The sequence below is a fragment of the Danio rerio genome, chromosome 11, assembly GCF_052040795.2.
Source record: "Danio rerio strain M-AB ecotype USA chromosome 11, GRCz13ab, whole genome shotgun sequence".
Taxonomy (NCBI): domain Eukaryota; kingdom Metazoa; phylum Chordata; class Actinopteri; order Cypriniformes; family Danionidae; genus Danio; species Danio rerio.
This window is the reverse complement of record NC_141031.1, coordinates 30,996,740-31,021,527: the sequence shown is the minus strand read 5'-3', so window position 1 is coordinate 31,021,527 and position 24,788 is coordinate 30,996,740. Positions and strand designations below refer to the sequence as shown.

Below are 24,788 nucleotides of genomic sequence, written 5' to 3'. Positions count from 1 at the left end.
CACATTGGGAAGCTGCTAGCATCTTAGTGCTATATGTTGCTGGGCTAACTGCATGGCTACTAACAACGACCTTCAGAAATCCTTATATACTGATATTCTGCTAGATATTTCTCATATTTTCTTTTGAATTTAATTAGCCTTTTATTTGATTATTTGATTATCTTGTATGTTTGTCACTTAAGATAAATTGAATGCTTCATTGGAATACCAAAATTAATTTATTTCCAAAAAACAAAACAAAAAAATTTAAGATTTTCTATTTCACATTAAATATTATATTCTATATTCTATTGTGCAGGCCTAATACAGTAAATAGAGTAAGAACTATGAACTAAGGGCATTATAGAGCAAAAGTATGAAAAACCAGTCAGCACTTATGGAGTCAAAGTTCCCCTAGAGGTTCTGTTGACTCAGTGATCAAAGTGTGGCTGTTTTCCAAGCTGCCCTCTCTCATAGGTATAGCACTTACTCCATGGTCATCTGGGAAACGAGGTCGAAGCTGGTGAAGTTGCCATTGGCAAAGTTGTCTTTGTACTGGCCCATCTTAATAGCGTCCAGCCAATCATCCACAGAGCTAAAGCTAGAGAAGTCAGGCACACTGCGGTCAAGCAAGGGCAAATGCACACTGCAGGGGCAATAAGAGAGAGAGACATACAGATGAGTCCCACTGTTGTCAATTTATGCAGTATAACACAAGCTATGAACCCCCCTATACATGGTACAGTCTAACAAGACATTTATTTGGCATATTATCATCGATGCAAAAAAAAAAAAAAATCATTTAACATATTTTCGGTAATTGTGACCCACTTGGGAATTTTGAGCTATATTATTTCTTGGGTCAATATAATTCAATCTCTGGAGATGGGAAAAAAAGGAAGTTAGGGGAAGAATTTAAGTGCAAAGTGTCCTCTGCCCTGTTTAATTCTTCAAAAAATGCAATTACTGTCCCCCAGATGACTGTACTTTCTAGCAACATTACTGTAGCTTATAAGCCTTGAGGCAAAAAGAGCTGGTGGGAAGTGAGCAAAACCCAAACCTCTCACCATCAGCGTGATGACAGAAGAAACTGGGCCATTTTACATGTCCACAAGACACTGACTACAGTGTTGCCCACTGCTACTTTGTCTACCAGCTTAAATGTTGTTTGAAACTCATGATTGCCTGAAGCTTTCAATAATGATCTGATAAATCAAACCCATTTGCTTTTATTTACATAGCGTTTCAGCGCCAAAAGAAATAACTCACAAACTTCATACAGCATCAATAAAGTCCACCACAGGTATCAGAAGGAAAACCAAAGCATTAACCCCAGATTGAAAACAGTACTGGAATCATTTAAAAGGAGGCATTACTATTAAGGTCATATTCCATTTGGTTTTGTAAATATGCCTTGAAGGATGCAAGCGAGTCGGGTCTGGCAAAAGGTCAGCTGTAGAAAATTCCCCCTAATATATGAAACACACAAACAAAAAGACGCATGCACCCAGACCAACACTTCAGTGTAATGGGGAGGGTGTCAGACTAAACTAAGTACTAAATACCTTAAAAAGAAACTTCAAAGCAGGCAATAAAGTTGTTTTTGTAGCCGCACATATATCATGTAACACGGATAGATCTGCACTCCTCTCCAAACAATACAGTATTATGTATGTGCAGCGGTTAGACTGAAAACGTCATTAGGATCCCTTGATGCTGCCACGGCATTCCATAGTGTAAAGTTTCACGTCTGTGTCTATACTCCTTTCCAAAGAGGCAATGCATCTCCATAAACTAAATACTGTAGAAACTTGTTTAAACATCTCCGTGACTTTCTACATAAATGTGATTTATTGTAACGACTATTGCACACTTGCACTGCATGAGTAAAAATGATGTCGGATGAGACGATTTGAAACGTGTGCCCATTACAAAGCCTAGAGAGCTGCTTTCAGACAGAAATGAAAAGAATACTTACAAGTAATTGATTAGGAGAACTCCTTTGACTATCAATCACAACAAAATGTAATGTCAGCATAAAGGTCTAATTAAGAGTGTTAACAACACTGATTTCACAGAAAAAAAACTTTTTCTTTCTTTTTTCATTTTGGCAAATTATTAAGTAATTCATATGAATTCATGAGAAAACTGTTTGGGTGGTGGGAGGTAAATATATATTTTTTTATAAATTACTTTTTTATTTTATATATTGGACAAATAACATTTATAAAATCTTATCTCATTATTGTTTTAGAAATTATTATTGAAATATTTTTTTAAATATATTTAAAACACATTTTTGCATGCTACATGATTCTTTAGAAATATTATATGTGTGTGTGTAAATATATATATATATATATATATATATATATATATATATATATATATATATATATATATATATATATATATATATATATTATTTAGTCACATCGGGACGCTGCTAGCATCTTAATGCCATGCCGCTGGGCTAACAGCAAGGCTACTATGTAACGACCTTCAAAAATCATTCTAATATGCTGATATTCCGCTCAAGAAATATTTCTCATATTTTCTGAATATTTAAAACTTGATTTTAGGTATTTGGTTTGCCTTTTATTTGATTTTCTTGTATTATACATTTTTGTTACTTCAGATAAATTGAATGCATCCATTTCTTTACAACACAAAACAAAAAAGTATTCCCCATACTTAAGCTATATACTCTCTATTTCTTTTTTCACTGTATTTCACTGTTTTTCACTTCTGTAAAAAATGTTATTAGTTTTTTTTTGGCAACAATAAAAGCAGTTTTAAATAATAATAAAAACAAAAACATTTTAAGGTCAAAATGATTAGCTATATATATTTTTGATAGTCTACGGAACAAACCATCGTTTTACAATAACTTGCCTAATTACCCTAACCTGTCTTGGTAACCTAATTAACCTAGTTAAGCCTTTAAATGTCACTTTAAACTGTATAGAAGTGTCTTGAAAAATATCTAGTCAAATATTATTTACTGTCATCATGGCAAAGATAACATAAATCAGTTGTTATAAATGAGTTATTAAAACTATTATGTTTAGAAATGTGTTGATTTTTTTTTCTTTTAACAGAAATTGGGGAAAAATAAACGGGGCTAATAATTCTGACTTTAACAGTATTTTAGGCAAGTAATCACAATACTGTGATACCGTGACATTTTTATCCAAGGTTATCATACTGTCAAAACCTTATACCGGCCTAGCCCACTGCACTCTTCATGTTTTCTAACTCACCCTGATGACAGCGGAGTCATGGCCTTCAGGCTGTTGGGGTTACGAATCATTTTGTCCAGATTGTTGACAATCTGGCTGAACTTAGGCCTGTTGTTGCGGTCTTTCTGCCAGCAGTCCAGCATGAGCTGGTGGAGGGCACTGGGGCAGTCCATCGGAGGGGGCAGCCGGTAGTCTTGCTCAATGGCGTTGATGACCTGCAGAGGGAGACACACAACTGTGAGGGTCTCGAGCTGTTTATTAAAAAAGGGCGGAGAAAGATACGCTTGTTGCATCTCAAGTGCTGTTTATTAAAACTTCAATGACAGGTGATAAATGATGGAGGGAAAGAGGGAGGGGTGTTACGGGAAATGACATTAGCCAGATTTGAACTCAGGTTTCTTGCATAAGCACCAAAGCTTAATGTTCCAGTCTGTCAGCTTTTACAGCTTTACAATATAAAATCTGTTTTTTTTTTCTTTCTCTATGCTGGTGAATGTTATGTTGGTTATTACACATAACAGCTTGCGATGTGTAACATTATAAGTGAGTGTTTAATCACTATCAGTAGAAGTTGAATCCTGGGAATTGTAATGTAAATGTACAGAAGGCATATTGTATTCAATTTATTGTAATATATTGCCATGAAATGTTATTGTGATAGGATCTGTCGGCATGGTGCAAGGCAGTTGGCGGTAAATGCGCGCCAGCGTCTGGGTGGTGGAGGGGAGTGTAACACCGCAGGAGACAGAGGATTGATCTGCAGTCTTCATAAATGCACTGTGATCATTATCTGGGTCTTAGGGGGACACAAGGAAGCCATTTGTCATTGGCCGCAAACACACACATGATCCCACTCACCCTTCACACTTACACAACCACACACACACACATACACAAACTATAAATAAGCGGTCGCAGTCAGCTGCTATCTAAATGCCTCCTAAATCAGCTAATAGATCTCGATTATAAAGGTGCTGATAACAACAATTTGGCAGTACAAGCATTTCCTCTCTGATCAAACGTGGAAAAAGTGCGGTCTTAGAGTTACAAAGTTTATTTGGCAGCGTTCAGGCTGAGTCTGGCTCCTGCCCGCCCTGCTTATTTCCAATCATGCAACATCTGTCAGATTAAATATGATTAACACATGGCCTGTAATCTACACGCTGACTAAATTCTACAGTTGAAAATGCGCTGCGAGTTGTAACAGGAAATCAAGAACGTCACTTAAATAAAACTTAAGTACAGCTCCAGTTAATTAACTGGGTAGCGTCACTAAATGTGCACACTGATGGATGTTCCGTCACATTTGAATGAAACAAGACGCTTCCAGCAGCCTCGGTGGCTAAAAAAACGAGATGCACGGCAGCCATGAAGTGGAAAGTGCGAGCAGGACCCGAGTGAGACCCGTCGTTCCCTAGCTCATTATCGTAGCCATTACGGCGCTCCATTCAAGGCCTGATTAATCTCATTCAGGCGCCTCAAACGGCCAGCCCGATGGGAGGACCGTGACGCTATCTGGAGCTGCTAATAAGATAACTGGTGAGATCTGCGCTCCCTCTTAGCGCATTAGCGTTCACACTTTCAATTTGAAACTATTTTCATTATCTGGACCCATAATTTGCCTTTTCCCAGCCACCCAGAGGGATGCTAGAAATGGGAGCTCTCTTCAAGGGCAGGGACTGTTTCGATGTGGCACCGTGCTTTGCATGTCAAATCATCTTTTTGTTCACCAGGAGAGGAGTGTGAAGTACAGGTGAATTTTTGTGGAAGCCTTCGCATAAAGAGAGCTAATGCTCCCTTTTGACACAAAACACAGACAATAGCTTGAAGACACTGTCTCCAAAAGCACACAATCTCCACAAATACAGTTCAAACCTCTCATTTAAATGCTTAAAGTGTGATCTTTTGACGCAAATCCCTTCTTCTGCATTCTGAGGCCAATGTGATGTGATGATCGGTGCGGCTGTTTCTGCAAAGACTGATTGTGCTCATGCAGTGTTTGGGGTCTGAGGTTTGGCCTCGTACACAGCAGAGCAGCACATGGGCAGATTTACGACGTGCTCTCTCTGCTGTTTACCTTACCCTCTGATTCAACATAGCTGCACAGCATTCATCTATCACGCGCTAACATATGGCAACCGACCAACAGCCTCTGGCAGGAGTGTTTGACAGTGCCTCTATTGGAAAATGGTTTAAAAAGAAGAAATGAGCGGTTATACCTAATAAAGACTGAGGATGTGGAGCACTGAAAAGGTTATGAGGTTGGAGCGGAAACTGGAAGAATCAAATAAGTAGCTTAAATATAAATGATTGTATAAAAAGCTAGGTATTTGTATGTTTTAAACATGAAACAAACTGACAAATAAGCATAGACATTGCTTAAACATTTGAGATGTTTAATATCTATGTATAAATAAGTAATATATATCAAATAATCTTATTAGTATTTTTAATTAAGGATATTAAGCAGCACAACTGTTTATAGCATTAATAATTAGGTCACCAAAACAGCACATTACAACGATTTAAAAATAATCATGTTACATTGAAGACGTAGTGTAATGGCTGCTGAATAATTAACTTTGCCATCACAGAATTAAATGATATTTTAAATGATATTAAAACATAATATTAAACCAGAAATCAGTTATTGGAAAATATAACATTAATTAATAAAATTAATCTTAAAGAACCTAAACATTTGAATGGTAACATAAGTGTTGAGGTACATACATCCTGATTGGTCATGTCCCAATATGGTCGCTCTCCATATGACATCACCTCCCACATGACTATCCCATAGCTCCATACATCACTGGCAGAGGTGAACTTCCTATACTGAATGGCCTCCGGGGCGGTCCATCGAATAGGGATCTTCCCCCCCTGTATAAACCCAAATCAAAACATCAAATCATCTCAAATCAAAGCACAAGTTTGTATATAAGTCGCAAAATAAACTAAAATGACTTCTCACCAGAGCACTGGTATATGTAGGGTCAGACGTGTCATCCTCCAAGAAGCGAGAGAGTCCGAAATCGGACACCTTGCAAACGAGGTTACTGTTAACTAAGATGTTGCGTGCGGCCAGATCCCGGTGCACATAATTCATGTCTGCAAGGTACTTCATTCCAGAGGCGATCCCTCGTAACATGCCCACCAGCTGAATCACAGTGAACTGGCCATCATTTTGCTGTAAAAAAAAAAAAATTAAAACAACTTAGTCAAGACATGAAGTCCTTTAAGTAGTGATAATATTATACATTTAGCATGAATTTTAATATTTAAGAATTATATTTCTCAATGAGAAAAAACAAACATTATTACACTAAAGCAAAGCCAACTATGTAATTTGCTGTAAGTGTATCATTTATTTTGATATTGTTGAATAGTAAGGTATATTAGTTAACATTAGGTAATGCGTAAATAAAAAATTTACTGAATTTATTCATATTTGTTGATGTTAGTTAAACATACAGCTGTTCTACCATTAGCTCAAATTGTGTTAAATAATATTTCAAATAATACACATTAAGTAATATTTTTTTACAATTTATTTTGATCAAAAGTTGTATTGATAATGTTACAATTAACATTAAGATGCTTAAAACTAATATATTCTGGTCCTGTCGAGAAGTACATGAATTTTGGAAAACTTTATTACAAGGCTTTTGAAATAGACATTAAAATTGATTTGGAATTAGCAATGTTTAGATGTTCAGACCAGGTTCTAACTTGACCTAATTCTGACAGAGTGGAAATCCACGACACCTCTAGTTTTTTTTGTTTTTGTATGGTTAGCTGAAATGGGTCCTGCCCTCAAGCTGGAAAGGTTATGTTTCTCTAGATTCGGCTAACAAAAGATGTATGATAAAATATGGGAGCCCTTCCTTAGATATATACAATTTTAATAATGTCTCTGTAATAATGTTTTTTTCTGTAATTTTTTTCTCCTTTCCTTTTACATGTCATTCTATTTTGTTTCTTACTTCATTAGTCTGGTTGAGATTTTTTTGATGGTGCTGTATACTGTAATTGCCGTATTGTTTGCTAGTGTTTTGGTGCATGTTCTAGTTGGTATCAGGTAATAACACAGATAATAACACAAATAACTACTGGGTGTTATGTTTTCATATAAAAGCTCTGCTTCTTTTAAAAGTCTTCTTTAAAAGTGAAATGGGCACAAAAACATATTTTGTCAATCCAAAATACTTCAGCTTATATGAAACTGCAACAGTTATCTCTTCTGGGCAACCTATAAATCCAAAACAACAACAATAATGCAAGAATAAAGCTGTGGAAATCACGGTTAATATCTAGTTTGCCCTGTCGGATAAGACCAGAGTCTGAACACAATGCATCAAGTCAAGCCGGGATTGGGTTTGGCTGTGCAAACGCTCTGGTGAGGATTGGTAGAGTTTATGCTACGTGATGCTAGATCAGACATCTGATGATCAATGGAGGCCGTGGCAAATCTTACAGCTGTTGACTATGGTGGTCAGAAAGCTCTTTGCACATGAGGAGGTCCAGCAGTTTCTGACCCAGCTGTGCCTGCAGCTGCTTTAATCTGCAGACCCTCCGCAGACAGTCGTGAGGCGAGCAGCGTTCAGCTTCTGATCAGAGGAGACAACACAGCAGGCGCAGTGCGGACAGACACGCACGCGACAAGTGGAGACAGACGGAAATACCTAGACAGTGGACGAAAGAGCCACGAGATGTCTTTATTCTGTGTCTCATGCAAACCCTTCCTCTGAGCAGCATGTGTCACGCTCAAACCCTTCCCCCATGTTAAGCTGACTTCGATTCGAACTTCTCCTCACCCTCCACCGCAATTAAGCGCCATCCATTATTCATAAAGCTGAAATCCTTCGCAAATACAGCCTGGCACTCTAATCTGCTCACAGTGTTTGCCTATAGTTTAATTGGAGGGATTCTTCGCCCCCGAAGTTATTTGGATCTGCAGTCTGAGCGAGGCAAACATTCTTTCTCTTCTGATTACACTGAATTTTTCTATCCCTGCCGTTTCTTCTCAGACACGTCTTTGGTGTCGGTTCTGTGAAGCTGCGCTTAAGTTTTCTGTTTGACGTTTCACAAATCTGTTTGAAACTTTTCGTTAGCACACCTTTTTGAATTTCTCTCCCTTTTGCTCCTTAATCCGGCTTGAAACAATATTGGAAGTAGGATCAGTGCAAGAACGACAGGTTAGCATTGAATCTGCCTCTCTCTTTCTCTGTCTTGTCTTACAAGAGCTCCATCAGACTCATATACTAGCGCTTTTGCACTAACACACAATGTTGTCATCCGCTGTCATCTGGTGCCACAACAGAGGCGTGTTGTTTTCAAAGAATTCAGCGTTCTGTCAGAAATGGATGACAGTTTTGCAAAAACAACACAATTGTGCAGCTGCACAAAGATTTGTGAGGTTTCAAAGCTCTTGTCTACCACCGAACAGACATTATGAGAGCTAAAAAGAAGAAAAAAAACATTAGCCGGTCTTTTTACATTTTTTTAGCGCAGGATTTGAACCCAAAGTAAACCTAACCTATGAGGTGTTGTAATTTGTCACTCTTACTTCGACTAACATTACCAAACATCAGTCATTTCCTCACGCGATGGCACGGTTGGGCATGTGCGTTCTGTAACGAGCAAGTATAAACACGAGCCTCACCAAACAGCTAAAATAACATCAGAACCTCACACTTATAGAGGTTTGTGAGCGCTGGATCTGATTGTGGTGAGAAGAAATAAATTCAGTTCGAATGTCTAACAAATGTTGGGTCGTTTGGTTCCTGCTTACTCGCCGTCGTTTAAATGCCGTAATCATGGAGGTTTTTTGTTTCAGATAATTACACTTCCTGAGCCTAACACCCCAAAAAGCTACGTGTCAAGGATAAAATAAGTTTTCGCTTGTGATAGATCAGAGGCAAGACCTCGCTAATGAGCAAAATAAATCATTCCTTCCCCGATGATTACATATTTACATAAATCAAAGACATTTTTTGGACGCAACACACAGCGAGGCCAATTAGCAGCGATCAAGGGATCCAAACGCCTATTTTATCCGCATCAGCTCTGCAATGAAATCAAATTGACGCGTGCCAGTCAAAGGCTGACAGTGGCGTTTTTTTCTCATCCCCCACGCCTGTTGGAAAACAGGGGGATTGGATGATTCTCGCATTTGGTTATTCATCTGAATGCGGTTGCAGGAAGCTGCAGGGAGTTACAATGTAGATTAAAACACATCCGGTGTGTTTTGAGATATAGGTCAGAAGCACATATGGTGGCTCGGTTTATAAGACACACACTGCTCATCTGATGCTTGTAATGCAGAAAACGTGGCCGAGAGAGCGTGACCAATGTGAAATGAGGGCATGACTAACCACAGAGCAACGATTCAACGATTTCTTTAAAGAGAGCGTCTTAAAGCAAACGTTAGTGTGGCAACCCGTGGAGACGAATGGAAGAGTATTGAGCTTATTACAACAGTGCTACAGCTGGAATCAATACCGAGAGTAGATGTTTTGCTGCAGGGGGGCAGCTGGGTATTACGGAGAGACCCTGTGGAGAATTACCTGATGGACAGCATGAGAAATTAGGAGGGAACGTTTGTATGATGTTGAGCATGCTGATGTGCATACACACCTGCTGATGTCAGATTATCACTTCAATGCAACTGGAATTTGAAACATGCTTATGTTACGGAGCTTGTGCTAACACAGGAAAATCTATATTATTACAGTGAATTAGTTCATTCATGAGCTTTGTTTAAAAGGAATTGTTTAAAAAAAAAGATTCATGAGTTTGTGAGTTATTGTCTAGACCTGTTCACTTACATTTTCCTGCCATTTTTTTTTTTTTTTGCATTGAAGTACTAGGCATACACAATATTAGAATCCAACTGAAAACACATAAGCTATCACAAGTTATCATTAGATGCTTACACAAAAATATCAATGTTGTATGTCATTCTCAGGCATTATTAGAATTTGTTTTATCAGACTTTTGTTAAAAACTTGCCTATACTATATGTACATACACTCTCTGGCCACTTTATTAGGTGCACATGTCCAACTGCTCATTAACGCAAATTTCAGCCAATCACATGGCAGCAACTTAATGCATTTAGGCATGTAGACATGGTCAAGACGATCTGCTGCAGTTCAAGCAGAGCATCAGAATGGGGAAGAAATGTGATTTCAGTGACTTTAAATGTGACATGGTTGTTGGTGTCTGACTGGCTAGTTTGAGTATTTCAGAAACTGCAGATCTATTGGGATTCTCACGCACAACCACTCTTGGGTTTACAGAGAATGGTCCAAAAAGAGAAAATATCCAGTGAGCGGCAGTTTTGCTGGTGCAAATGCCTTATTGATGCCAGAGGAGAATGGCCAGACTGGTTCCAGCTGATAGAAAAGCAACAGTAACTCAAATAACAACTTGTTACAACTAAAGTATGCAGAAGAGCATCTCTGAACGCACAACACATCCAACCTTGAGGCGAATGGGCTACAGCAGCAGAAGGCCACACCGAGTTCCACTTCTGTCAGCTAGGAACAGGAAACTGAAGCTACAATTCACACAGGCCCACTAAAATTGGACAATAGAAGACTGAAAAAATGTTGCCTGGACTGGTGAGTCTTGATTTCTGCTGCAACATTCGGATGGTAGGGTCAGAATTTGACATATATATATATAATTGCAGATGAACATTTTAAATACCTAATCAGTTCCTCTAGGTTTGCAAAATCAAGCAAAAAAAATGCTGCAAATAGAATGCTGCTAGAACAATGCATTAAGGTGGGATATATCACATGAAACAACACCATAGAAATATATAGTATATACTACAGTGTTTTTGAACCATACTATAGTAAAGTACTTGAATTGATCTGTTGAGGGGATTTAAAATTTGCTATGGTGACAGCCACAAGCCACACAAGTCATGATAAAAGTAATCCAGCTGAATTTAAAACATGAATAAAACAATAATATTATCTACAATATGATTGGACCATTTGTGTTTGTCAGAGAGAGTATTAGGCAACCAAATATTTCCAAATATATTTTCATTCTAAATGAATGAGTTTCACTGTTATTTGGTTACCCTTAAAAAACATTAGAATTAAGTTGTGTTATTTATATCAGTTGAGGTATAAAGGTAATAAAACTGTAATAAAGATGTGTCTGTGGTATTTAAAATTTGTTTTACTGCAAAACAAAAAACTGCAAAAAAAAACAAAAAAAATCACAAATGTGGTTGCAAGTTTTAAAAAGCAAGATCAAAATCAGCCATTTTAGGCCACAGAAAACAGAAAAAGAGTCCCTACAAAATCGAATGTCAATTGATACTGATCATTAAAAGAAAACAATAAAATAAAATATATATTATTATATATAAATATAATTAAATAAACCTAGAGTATACTGTAGTCTAAACAAAAACTACTCACCCTGAGGAAAGAGTCCAGTGAGCCGTTCTCCATAAACTCTGTGATGATCATGACCGGGCTGCTCTTTGTCACCACTCCTTCTAAATGGATGACATTAGGGTGATCGAACTGCCCCATGATGCTTGCTTCACTCAGGAAGTCCCGCCTTTGCTTCTCTGTGTAACCTGACTTCAGCGTTTTGATGGCCACGAACATCTCCCTCTTCCCTGGAAGCTTCAGGTTACCACTGCAGACCTCTCCAAACTCCCCTAAGAACAGAGACATGTGATTTGTACTTTAGGTCAAAGCACACACACACACAAAACAAACAAACTACACTGCTGGACGTTTGGAGGTTTGATTACCTGCTCCAATGACTTGCTCGATTTTCACACATGAGATGTCAATTTCCTTTGCAAACTCCCTTACAGCTTCGTTGGGGTCTTCATAGGTGAACGGATCGATGTAGATCTTCATTCCTGGTGACACTTGAAAATATAGAAAACAACTTTAATATTAAAAACAAATAAAAAACAACTAATGCTGCTTAAAGACTGCAGTACTGCAAGTGTGAGAATGTATTAGCGATGAGGGTCTCTGGGAATTCAGCTATTCTTTGTATTCAGAGCATTAGATTTGGAACAGCTCCTGACTGCAGTCAATGGAGGATAACAGCGTTCGCCAAAAGAAAGATAAGGTGTTTTAATATATGTATGAGTTTGGGGGTGTCAGTCCCCGATGGAGGACACATATCAGCTATTTCCATTGCTGCCAATCAAATGACTTTTGATTGCAGGTAAATTGGCTTATGGTGAACTTAAGTGTTTGGGGACTTGCCTTAAATCCGATTATTCTGCCTCTCGGTTCCAAATCTATCCGAAGGCATTTTAGTAGACAGTGTTTTCATGCAGCTGGAGAGATTTTATTATTGGTGATCTGGCTGCACAGACGGTTTTGGAATTGATAAATGTGCTCTTGCAACAGACGAGGAGAAGATAGATAGGGTGAGAGAAGTGAATGGCAATCGACATCAAAGGATTTGTGAACGTCAAACTATAACAAATTCAGGAGGCTGTAGTGGATGAACGTTCTTCTGAGAAGATCTCACTGTTTTGAGGGATAGCTCACCCCAAAATGAAAATCTGTCATCATTTATTCACCCTCACGTCATTCTAAACTCATATAGCTTTCGGTCTTCAGTGGAGTACAAAAGGGAATGTTTAGCAGGATGTTCATGCTGCTCTCTCCACACAATGAATATCAATGATCCCATTCCCCCTTCATGATATGCATACAGAATCTCTCCTTTTCCCACAAAATACAGGTTTGGAAAGACATGAGAATAAAAAAATTGAGAGAGAACGTATTTTTTGGCAGACTATGCCAGTAAGATTAAAAAGAGAGAGAGAAAGAGAAAAAAGCTGTAAGACAAATAAAGAGAAGGAGTGAACTAGACAAACACGAGTATGAAGACTGAGATTAAGAGCCCTTTCTTCTCTCGAGCACTAATGGATGATTTCTGACCTTGGCTTTCCTGGCCCCACACTCTTCTAGAAATTATTTCAATAAATAGAGCATTTACAGCAGTTCTTTACCACTGATTACACAGCATAAAAGCTGTTTAAACTGATAAGGAAGGGCAGGGAAAAATAAAACTTGAGGAAAAGTGCCAAACCATTTTCATTCAGCAGAGTGAGCAAGAGAGAGATAAACTTTAAGCCCTCGGAGGGAGAGAGAGCGAGCAAGCGAGCGAGCTTAGCTTTAAATTATTGCCTCGAGAGAATCTTAAAGATTTATTTCTATAAATGGAACAGCACTCCGAGGCTAAGATGGTATTTACTGAAGTATTGCTCATTTTATGACTAATCTTTGATGGATCTTACTAACTTTGAAACACCTGGCGTTGAGCTTTTTCTTGCATTAGCTTTGTGTACTGCTTTGATGGGAAAATAAACAAGAGGCTGAAAAAGAACCGAGCGAAAGAACAAAGACGAACAGCGAAATCGCTTCCAGGGGAAGTGGCTAATGCTCTCTCTGATGGGATTTTGAGGGAAGCTGTGGGATTAATATTTTGCAGATGAATCTTGAGAAAGCAAGGTCCAGCTTCGAGACAGAGGTGTGTTTGATGGTGAAAGAGAAAGAGGCAGATAAACAGAATTGTTTGAGGTGGGCAAGCAGTAAAGAGAGAAAGAGTGCATTAGTGAGTGTTTGTCAGTGTACAGCATGATATAAATAAATAAAAAGTAGTGAAGTGAAAATATGTCAAATGTCTGTGGGTTATAAAACACATACTGTATGCTTTTAGTGTTTATGAAAGCTATGTCCAACACTGATGACAATAAGACAGCAATAAGTGGAATGATAAGTGATTGTGTGATTCTGTGCACTGTAGTATGGATGTTGGACATTCAGCCTTGATATCACCAGAATAACACAAAAAACTATTGTTTTAAATATGAGCATTATCACATATTATGCAGTTTTACTGTGTTTAAACCCTGAAATACAGTATAAAGTACGTCAATACATTTATCAGTGCCATGAACTAACTTTTTCTATTAAGAGGCAATATTTGCCCCATGAAATTGTTTTCCTTTTTACCTTTATTAATAGTATCTGTTTTGTCTTTTAAGCCAGATTTATCTTAAATTTAAATAACTACTCAACCAGAACACTAACAATTAACAATAACCAGCAATTAAAATAGCATGTCATTTATATTATTCATTTCAATGTAGCACTACATAATTATGATGAATAAAATAACCTAAATGCCTCTAATTGGCTACTGCATTCAAAAGCTCTAAATGTCATTTTTACGTTTTTTTTTCTGCAGGGACAATTGGTTTCTTGGACCCTTAAGGTCTTTGCACACTGAAGTCCGACATTTTTTAATGTGTTTTTTTTTTCATATTCATATCCAAAATATTTGTCACGTCCACAAATCCATTACAAAAAAAATGCAAAACATTTTGGCGTCAATTCAAGCAGTGGGGCTTTGTTTTCCTCTCTCTTTTCCAAAGAAAAAGAAAGAGCAATAGGCTACATATTGTGTTTATCCAATACTAGAAAGAGAGTTTAGCTCATTATCAAAGAGCTGTCCTGGATTATTCCCAAATGCAAAGTTTACTTCAGGAAATCAGTGGAATTTTTAAACATTGCTTGTGATAATTCACACAATTATATACGTAAAAAAAACGAAACACAGGCTGTACCTATAATGTTACAAACAAAATAGATGCTGGCCTCATTGACTTATTGGAGCAACGGAATGAAGCGGACCATAAGGGTATTATAATGATCATGAGTATGTCAAATGTTTGGACACACACACATCACACCAAGCAGCAGCAGGGAAAAGGTGCACCAGTCACAGAATCCAGCATATGGGATCTCAACTATCTGCCATATTCTGTCTTATATGTAGCTTGGTATGGTAATATAAGTTTGTCAAATAAGAACAATTTGAGTAGCCTTGTGAAAGTGGCAGGTAAGATCATTGGTTTTAACCAAACTAGACTAATACTAAATTACCATAATTAAGTTTTGAAGAGAGTTCAGGGTATCCTATGTACCCCGGATCACCCATTGTAAACTTTGTTTCAGCTGCTGTCAATAGGACTTTGTTTTAGAGTTCCTATTTGCAGGAAAATAAAATTAGAAATTCTTTTATATAATGGTGGCCATTAGGTCATTAAATGAGTCCAACGGAGAGGGAGATGCATCTAAAGATGATGTATTGTATGTTGTGTGGTAATATTTTGTTAATGTGTAGATAGAACATTACTTGTGTTACGGCACCATGCTGCAATTTCAGTTTCCCTAAACAGAGTCTATATTACACACTTTGTTTGTCATGAAGTGATCTGTGGCTAAAGTGACAGCATTTTGTATTTTGCCTTTTGCTTCTAACCCTGAACTGTCAAAACACCTCTCAAAATGCTTTTTTATATGCAAAAAAAACAGTAATAAAATTTAAGCCAGTTCGAATTTTTTATGATGGACGAAAGTGTCAAGTGGTTTCATACAATGTGAGGTCAAGTTTATTTTTTAACGTGAAAAATCATGGACAAAAATTTCGGATTTAGTGTGCAATATCCTTTATTTTGGTGGTATTTGTGTCACTAGACCCTATTCATTTCCAACCATGGTATACATAAAATGCTTTTAAGGCTTTTTGTTTTCTTTGGTGACATAAATTAGCTTCTAAATCAAAGTAGGATCTAAGCTACTGTCAGCCATTGTATAGTTCAAAGTGCAAACAGGAAAATGGCTTAAGGGGAAAATTTAGTTCTCAGGGCACTGGTTCCTATAAATACTCATCACGAAAGCCCCTATAGTTTGTGTATAGTACTGTCAAAGTCTAAGTACTCACTGTGGCCGCTGGTGTAGTGCTGCAGCTTGTCTGTGTACTCTGAATCCGCTCTCTCGAATCCCCGTCTGCAGGAACAAACCCAAAAAGCTCTACTTTTACAATTTTAAAAAGTGCTAAAGCCATGAAAGCAACACTTACAACTCCTCACGATCATCTTGTTAACACAACCTCATCATTAAGCATGTTTTATGAGCTCTGCTGCTCTGTAAATGTCCTCTAATGAAGCAAATGAGGACAAAAAGGCAAGATTTGAACATGTCGCTGGTATAATTGGGAGGAAGCTATGCTAATGGTTTACACGTTTAAAGCAAAGTGAGAGGAACCCACCGGTTGCACACGATGATGATGACCACCACCGCAATGAGGAAGACCAGACCAGCAGCCGCCGAGCCAATGATGAGAGGCAGCTTCTCTTGAATGCTAGTGTTGTACTCCTCTGTAGGCGCAAACAAACACATATCGAAAAGTTAGTGCTTCCTGACAAACCCCAGCAGAGTGTCTCTACATCTGATGCAGCCTGAAGCAAGTTGAGACTCCTCTGAGGCGGAGAAGTCCTGCAGTGTAAGTCTACACAGGTGAGAGACCCTCACTTCCTCACTTCCGCGGTGGGGAATCCGGGACAGGAAGCCGTAAGTGAGATACCTTCAGGCAGATGGGGCCGTACGGTTAGACTCCTCGGCTCCAGCAGCATATGGGCATGCGATAGAGGAAACATGGTGTGTGTTGGTGCAAGACAGACGGATTGGGATGCTGGGAAAGCCTGGGGAACTTTCTTTTCCCTTCCACTCCTGCCTACCTTTCCCGTTCTCCTCTAGTTGTTTATAATTACAGACTATTCGTTCACAATGCAGACAAACCCCTGGGCTCAATCTGCAACTCTAGAGGCTGCGTACGCTGTTAGTGTGCAACCACTTTAAACACTTGCTCTGAGCCTCCAAAAGCTGATGTAGTGAGCAAACAAAAAGCTGAAGTTCGTCTGATCCCGTGTGGATTCAGCCGCACCATAACTTCCTGTTTAATCGGTTTTAAACCTCTTGGTTAAAGCAGTCAAAGTGAGCGCATCCTGCTGGCATGTTTGGATCACCTGGCTGAGTTGCTGTCTCTCATCATGCCAGCAGAGAGAGGATAGATCAGACTTATTCTGACTCCCTGCTCGTAATAAGCAGCTTAGAAAGTGAGAAGGCATGAGTGAAGTGGCTGCCTCTGAATGAGGAGATCTGGGAAGGGCTGCCATCCAATGATACGTTTCAGCTACTATTCTTTTTCTGCAGTGCTTTGGAAGTGCGACAGAATCCAAAATATGCTCTAACTACACATAGAAAGCAATATTAAAACATATATAGTTTTAAAATAACTGTTAAATGAGCTGATAAAAATACAATAAGCAGTAAAATCATGAAACATTAAGAAACACCTTCTTTAATTTGTGTTTTTTTAGATGTACATTTGACCAGTAATCTATTTGTAAAATCTTGAAAACACTATTCACACTTTTTTGGATTTCTTTTATTTAAGCTTTACATTTTAATTTATTTAAAATAATTTAGTTATACTCATTAATGAAATATGTATTGTGTGAGAATCTAAATTTACCTTACTGTACATATTTCGGCTCAGGATATTGTTTACTGAATGAATAATTCTGTTTAAATTCATTAATATATGTATATATAATATATATAATAATATATAATTTGTTAATATATTTTAAAAGGTTGCATGTTCATACTGCAGTAAAACTTTTATAGAATTATAACAATAATATATCCGAAGAGTCATTTCTTCAGTCATCAGTTTAAGATAAATTCAGAATCATTATGGTTCATTTATTTTCTTTTCGGCTTATTTCCTTTATTAATTTAGGGTCACCACAGCGGAATTAACCACCAACTTATCCAGCATATGTGCCCCGCAGCAGATGTCCTTCCAGCTGCAACCTAATACTGGGAAACATCCATACACACTTATTTACACACATACACTACAGACAATTTAGCTTACCCAATTCAGCTATACCACATGTCTTTGGACTATGAGGGAAACTGGAGCACCCAGAGAAAACCCACACGAACACGGGGAGAACATGCAAACACAGGAATGCTAACTGACCCAGCTGAGGTTTGAACCAACGACCTTCTTGCTGTGAGGCGATTGTTCTAACCACTGCGCCGCCTTCAGAATCATTAGTATTACAATTTACTAATTTGATTGAGTAAACATTTCTTAACAGAAAACACTGTGCCACAGCTATATCACCCTGCAGCCCAAGACTGGTTACTCACTGAAGCTAAGCAGGGTTGAGCCTGATGGGAAACCACATGGGAAAACTAGGTTGATGTTGGATGTGATGTAAGTGAGGCCAGCAGGGGGCACTTAACCTGCGGTCTGTTTGAATCCTTATGTTCCAGTAAAGTGAAGGGGACACTATACTGTGAGTGAGTACTGTTTTTCGGATGAGACGTTAAACCAAGGCCATTAAAAATCCCATGGCACTTCTCGTAAAGAGGTGTAACCCCGGTGTCCAGGCCAAATTCCCTCCATCATGGCCTTCCAATTATCACCATCCACCAAATTGGCTCTATTACTGTCTCTCCACTCTCCAGCTGGTGTGTGGTAAGCGCACTGGCGCTTTTGTCCTGTGCCTGCAGTCGCATCATCCAAGTGGATGCTGCACACTGTTGGTGGTATTGAGAGGCCCTCCCTCATGACTGTGAAGCGCTTTGGGTGTATGGCCATTACTTACTTAGTTAATTTTTTTAATGACCTTTTTAAGGATTTGATTATTATTTGAAAGTAAATATTAAGTAACATCCTAAATGTCTGTAACTTTTGATAAATTTAATGCATTTTTGCTGAATAAAAGTAGTCAATTCCGAACAAAAAAGAAATTTTTTAGTGATTCCACACAGTACCCTAGAGAAGTAGTATATATGTATAAAAAATGAATATTACAACACTCTTCAGCAAACAGTTTACCTTCAGAATCTTAATATGTCCCTTAGATCTAATCAGAAAAATGAAGCGGAGGGAGCAGAGTGTTTAGAGATACTTCTCGCTAACGTGAATCATCAGACAATTAGATGAACTATCTGCATCAGCAAGTCAATTACACACAGCTTTGCCCTTAAGATGAAAATGCAGTGGACTAAATCACACTCTCATAATTCATTCCCATAAATTTTACGTTTAAAACAGTGATGTACAGTATGTTTTTTTGGCTAAAATCTGCTATAGTTCTGTTATCGCACTCACCTTCAGTCATAGTCTGGAAGTACATTTTTCCGCTGTACCGCCCAAACCCAGCCACTGTTCGGGCTCGGACCTGGAAGACGTAGATACCTCCGGGTTTGAGGCCGCGGATGACTGCCGTGTTGGTTTGACTCTTAACCATGGACGAATTATGCTCGGTCTGGTCCTGAAAAAGAGGAATGACCAGCAAAGGGTAAGCACATCAATTTTACAAATCCAGTAGTGATTTGGTCACAGCATTTCACAGCGGAGGCTCGGAAGTGTACATATGGCTCTCTAACAGGGCTATCTATCTCATCAAACCCCATCAGGAGAGCTCGACGGAGGGTGCCGGGCAGAGGAACGCTGGCTGACACTTTCAGGCCAGCCACGATTCATTAGTCTGGGCTGAAAGCTGTGGCCATTGTCGCGCCGTTTCAGTCTGTTTGTGAAGAAGGGAAAGAGTGATAGTGAAGAACCAGCAGTGAATGTAGGACTCTCTCTGTTTGTGTGTGTGTGTATACATGTAGCACTTGAGTGTTCTGCTTTTTTTCCTGTCAGCTCTATTTCTGAGCTCTGTGATGTGAGCTTTGCTGCAGTCTGAGGAGAGTGTTTTGACAGGCGGTCCTCAGCACTGTCTGAGAAAGGAATTATACTGAGGAAAGAGTAAGAACAGGAGCAGAGCCCTGGGGACCGCCAGCTTGTGTATGTGTGTTTGTGTGTATTGCTAACAAAAAGAGAAGACAGAAAGTGTCTTTCAAACTGTGCATGTTGTGTTTAAGGGTGTGGTTGTCTTATACTGTATGTGTGTCAACCACTGTAAAAGAGCAAGTGAAACAGGAGACTGAAAGAATATGTGTGTGTTTTCTGCGGCTCGTGCTGACAGAGAGGAATCTGTTACTGAAATGTTTGTTTTACTGCAGTAAAATCGCTGTTATTTAAGGCCACTGGTATCCGGATCGAACCACAACAGTCTTTTAAAGAGTGACTGTGTTTGTAATAATGCTACAAAGAGCAGGAGCTTGATATTCATGCCCAGCAGCAGTTCAAACCTTCAAATAAACAGCAAAGGTAAAACAGAGACCACATTTTCCCAAATAACTTTTAGCATTTTTTAATATACATCACCGGCCACTTTATTAGGTACACCTTACTAGCACCGGCTTGGACTCGATTTTGCCTTCAGAACTGCTTTAATCCTTTGTGGCATAGATTAGGTACATAGGTACTGAAAATATTCCTCAGAGATTTTGGTCCATATTGACATGATAGCATTATGCAGTTGCTGCAGATTTGTCGGCTGCACATCCATGATACGAATCTCCTGTTCATACAACATACCAAAGGTGCTCTACTGGATTGAGATCTGATGACTTTGGAGGCCAGTTGAGTACAGTGAACTCATTGTCATGTTCAAAAAGCTAGTCTGAGACGATTCGTGCTTTATGACAAGGTGCAATATCCTGCTGCAAGTAGCCATCAGAAGACGGGTGAACTGTGGTCATAAAGGGATGGACTTGGTCAGCAACAATACTCAGGAAGGCTGTGGCGTTGACACGATGCTCAATTGGTTCTAATAGGCCCAGGGTGAGCCAAGAAGATATCCCCCACACATTATTACACCACCACTACCACCAGTCTGAACGTTGATACAAGTCAAGATGGATCCATGCTTTCATGTTGTTGACGCTAAATTCTGACCCTACCATCCAAGTGTTGCAGCAGAAATCGAGACTCATCACACCAGGCAATGCTTTTCCAATCTTCAATTGACCAATTATTGTGAGCCTGTGCATTTGTAGCCTCAGTTTCCTGTTCTTAGCTGACAGGAGTGACACCCTGTGTGGTATTCTGCTGCTGTAGCCCATCCGCCTCAAGGTTGGATGTGTTGTGCGTTCAGGGATGCTTATCTGCCTACCTCTGTCGTAACAAGTGGTTATTTGAGTTACTGTTGCCTTTTCATTTCAATAATTTTAATTTATATTAATAACAGGATCCAATATGATTGTTTGTTATATACAGTCAAGCCCGAAATTATTCATACCAGGCAAATTCTGACTTAAAGATTTTCTTCAAATGTAAATAAAGGCTGAGAATTTATATATATACATATGTATATATATATATATATATATATATATATATATATATATATATATATATATATATATATATATATATTCCACAATGATGTCACTTGTATATCGTCTTATTATCGCCTTTGTCATATCCGGTCAAAAAAAAAAAACAATCCAAACTTGTTAGTTAAAGTAAGTGAGAATTTGCCAGAGAAATGACTAATTATGAGATTGAAAGGATATGCAAAATATGCTTAAATACACTAAATATCACATTCATGTTCATTTGATACCTTCTCATAATACTGCAGCTCATAGTCGAGTATGACACCGTTGGGCTGGTCTGGCTGGGACCATGAGAGTGTGATGCTGTCAATGGTACGGCTGACCTGATGCATGATAGATACAGTGGAAGGAGCTGGAGAGAAACAAAACAAAACAGAACAGAGGCATATTACACACAGCATTTAATGAATAAGCCTAAACAAACATTGCACCAACCAAAACACTCTTTATATATAGTGACAGAGGCATTAGAGCACAGATCCTGCAGTGTGATTAAACAGATGTAAATTGCATGGCGCTGAACCACATAAACAAGGTGGCGAGCGGAATTTCCAGGCCAGACTGGGTCTCTGTCTCCCTCATTGGTCATGCTTCTTCAATGTGATGTAATCTAGTCTGAAATCTCTTCTTGTGTTATGTTCTCCTCAACAAGAGGGCAGACAAATTTTGTGGTGTGCTGAAAACAAATAAATCCAGATACAGTTTATGCTTTATGAAAGCCAAGTACGGTGAACGCAACTGATGTTTTGGGTCTCTGTATTTGTAAATTATGCACCTTTTTTCATGATGATTTGTGTAAACTATGATAGTAATCTTTGTTAGACTGTGAATAATTGCTGAAGTGCTTTAAAATTATATGATAAGGTGTTATTATTCCTATCATAGTTCATCTATCAAATGTCAAAAGGCAACTTATCAGAACAGAAGGCAAAGAACAAGCCCTAAAACACTGTAATATTATGGAATTGTGGGAGACACGGTGGCGCAGTTGGTAGCACAATCACCTCACAGCAAGAAGGTCGCTGGTTCGCCTCGGCTAGGTCAGTTGGCATTTCTGTGTGGAGTTTGCATGTTCTTCCCGACCCGTGTTCGCGCAAGTTTCCTCTGGGTGCTCCGGTTTCCCCCACAAGTCCAAAGACATGCGGGATAGGTGAATTGGGTAAGCTAAATTGTCTGTAGTGTATAAGTGTGAATGAGTGTGTATGGATGATTTACAGTGATAGGTTGCTGCTAGAAGGGCATCCGCTGTGGAAAACATATGCTGGATAAATTGGCGGTTCATTCTGTTGTGACAAACCCAAATTAATAAAGGGACTAAGCCGAAAAGAAAATGAATAAATGAATTATGGAATTGTCTACAATTGAAATACAGTCTTGGAACTGAAAAACAGTTTGTGCTTTTAAGCCTTTAAATGCTATCTCTGCTCTGATTGGATGTGATGAGCATGTTATTTTTTCCCGTAACCTGGTGACAACCCGTACAACAAAGTACAGAGATGGCAACATCAAATTATGAGGCTAAAAGAAAAAGTCAGTTTCTAAAATCTTGAAGCAGATGTATTTTGTGGGTTTAACGGGATTCAGATCCTGCACTTCTGAATTCTGATCCGGCACCTCTCTTTAACCGATCCTCTTCCTCAACGGCCGCTGTCACTTTCTTCTGTGACTCCACAACCCTCTTTACTCCCCCCCCCCCCCACCCCCCCATACTCTATGGGTGAATTGGATGACCTTAATTGGCCGTAGTGTATGAGTGTGTGAATGTGAATGTGTGTGATTGTTTCCCAGTGCTGGGTTGTGGCTGGAAGGGCATCCTCTGCGTAAACATATGCCAGAATAGTTGGCGCTTTTTTCCGTTGTGGCGACCCCTGATAAATAAAGAACTAAGCCGAAGGTAAATGAATGTTCGTAATTGCGGTGAAAAGCGTGTCAAACCATATATTACTGGCTCTGTTGTATCGTACTTGTCCAACCTGATTTTTCTACAAAAGAAAGCTCACCCAGTTCATTACCGAAATAAAGGTCTAGGGTTTGCCTAACAGCCATTAAGCATTAGAGCGTAGCGCAGAGAGTCAGAAAAGCTCAATGGAGATGTTCAGGAACGCTGCTGGAGCTGTGTGAGGTTTGGAAAGGCTGGGATTTATGGCCCTCGTCGCCTCCAAGGCTCAGGCCTGTTAAGACACGGGCCTCTCCTACGACACACACACATACACACACTTCTCATTGAAAAAGCCACTCAGTAGGAAAGCCCGTAGCTGCTATCAGCTTGAGCTTACGTTCTCCGGGGTAGAAGGAGAGCTTAAGTGGCTTATTCGTCTGCTTATTTCCCGCTCTTGAGAGCCCAGAATGAGCTGTAAATCGGCCTCGAATGCTCAGGTGATGGAGGAGTGTCGAGTCCAGTGCTTAGAAGAGCACTGCTCAGTTTAAATAAAGCATTTCTATCTTGGGGTTTCACAAACATGATATTTCAGCTTTCAATTAATAAAAAATTGATTATGATTAATAATCTATTTGTGTTTTCATTCATGACACTTGCAAAATGGGCTGCATATACTGTACATACTCCTTGATTTACATTGAATTTGGAGTATTACAATGTAAGCAAATATTATAAAATGGAAAAAACTAAATACAATCTATCCAATCAAATGTTCCCATATTTATTACTAAATTAAAATAAACAATGTTTAAAAATATATAACTAGTTCAACCTGACTTTTTTTTACCTAAAAGTAAATGCTTCCCCAATTATTCTGTATGTATGCATAGATACATATAAACAAAATAATCAGTTTTAAATAATATGATAAAAATATAATAAAATAAAACTTTTCCAACGTGTCTTTCCCATTTACTACTATTAAATCTATTAGTATTACTATTAAACTAATCTAAAATGCCTGTATACAATAAAAAATTATTGCACACAATATCCTATCAGGCATTTATGTTCTATTGGAAAACATGTCATACCGCTGAACAAGCTATAATCTTGTTGTCCCTGCCAGTTAATAAATATATGCCAGAGGATAATGAATGGCTTCCCTGGACTCTACAGGAGTGCATGAGAATCTTCAGCCAGTATGCATGGCCATGCTCAATCCACTCAAAAGCTATGATTTAAAAGGCAAGCTACGGGCAGCATCTTGTCAACTTTAAATTTGATATGTGGTTTCAAGACAGGACTAATACAGCAAACAGTCAGGCTTCCACAATGGAGAAGCAAACAAGCATCTTATTGTACATGAATCTATTTATATATATATATATATATATATATATATATATATATATATATATATATATATATATATATATATATATATATATATTAGGGTTGGGCATCTAAGCTATAATGCCGATCCGATACGCATCTCGATACAAAGAATATGAT

The 24,788-nt window shown here is 38.5% G+C and overlaps 1 protein-coding gene across 2 annotated transcripts in view; it reads right to left on the bottom strand.

The window, feature by feature from the left end:
* Window positions 1-24,788, bottom strand: part of ephb2b (eph receptor B2b) — a gene marked incomplete at its 5' end in the record, with an annotated part of 240,027 nt that overhangs the window by 8,026 nt on the left and 207,213 nt on the right. For both annotated transcript variants that reach the window (NM_001442006.1, NM_001327743.3), the window contains 10 exon segments: window positions 470-625; window positions 3,243-3,436; window positions 5,955-6,104; window positions 6,196-6,411; window positions 11,669-11,916; window positions 12,013-12,135; window positions 16,023-16,087; window positions 16,350-16,458; window positions 19,275-19,437; window positions 21,622-21,746. In NM_001442006.1, the coding sequence (NP_001428935.1) occupies window positions 470-625; window positions 3,243-3,436; window positions 5,955-6,104; window positions 6,196-6,411; window positions 11,669-11,916; window positions 12,013-12,135; window positions 16,023-16,087; window positions 16,350-16,458; window positions 19,275-19,437; window positions 21,622-21,746 (1,549 nt within the window).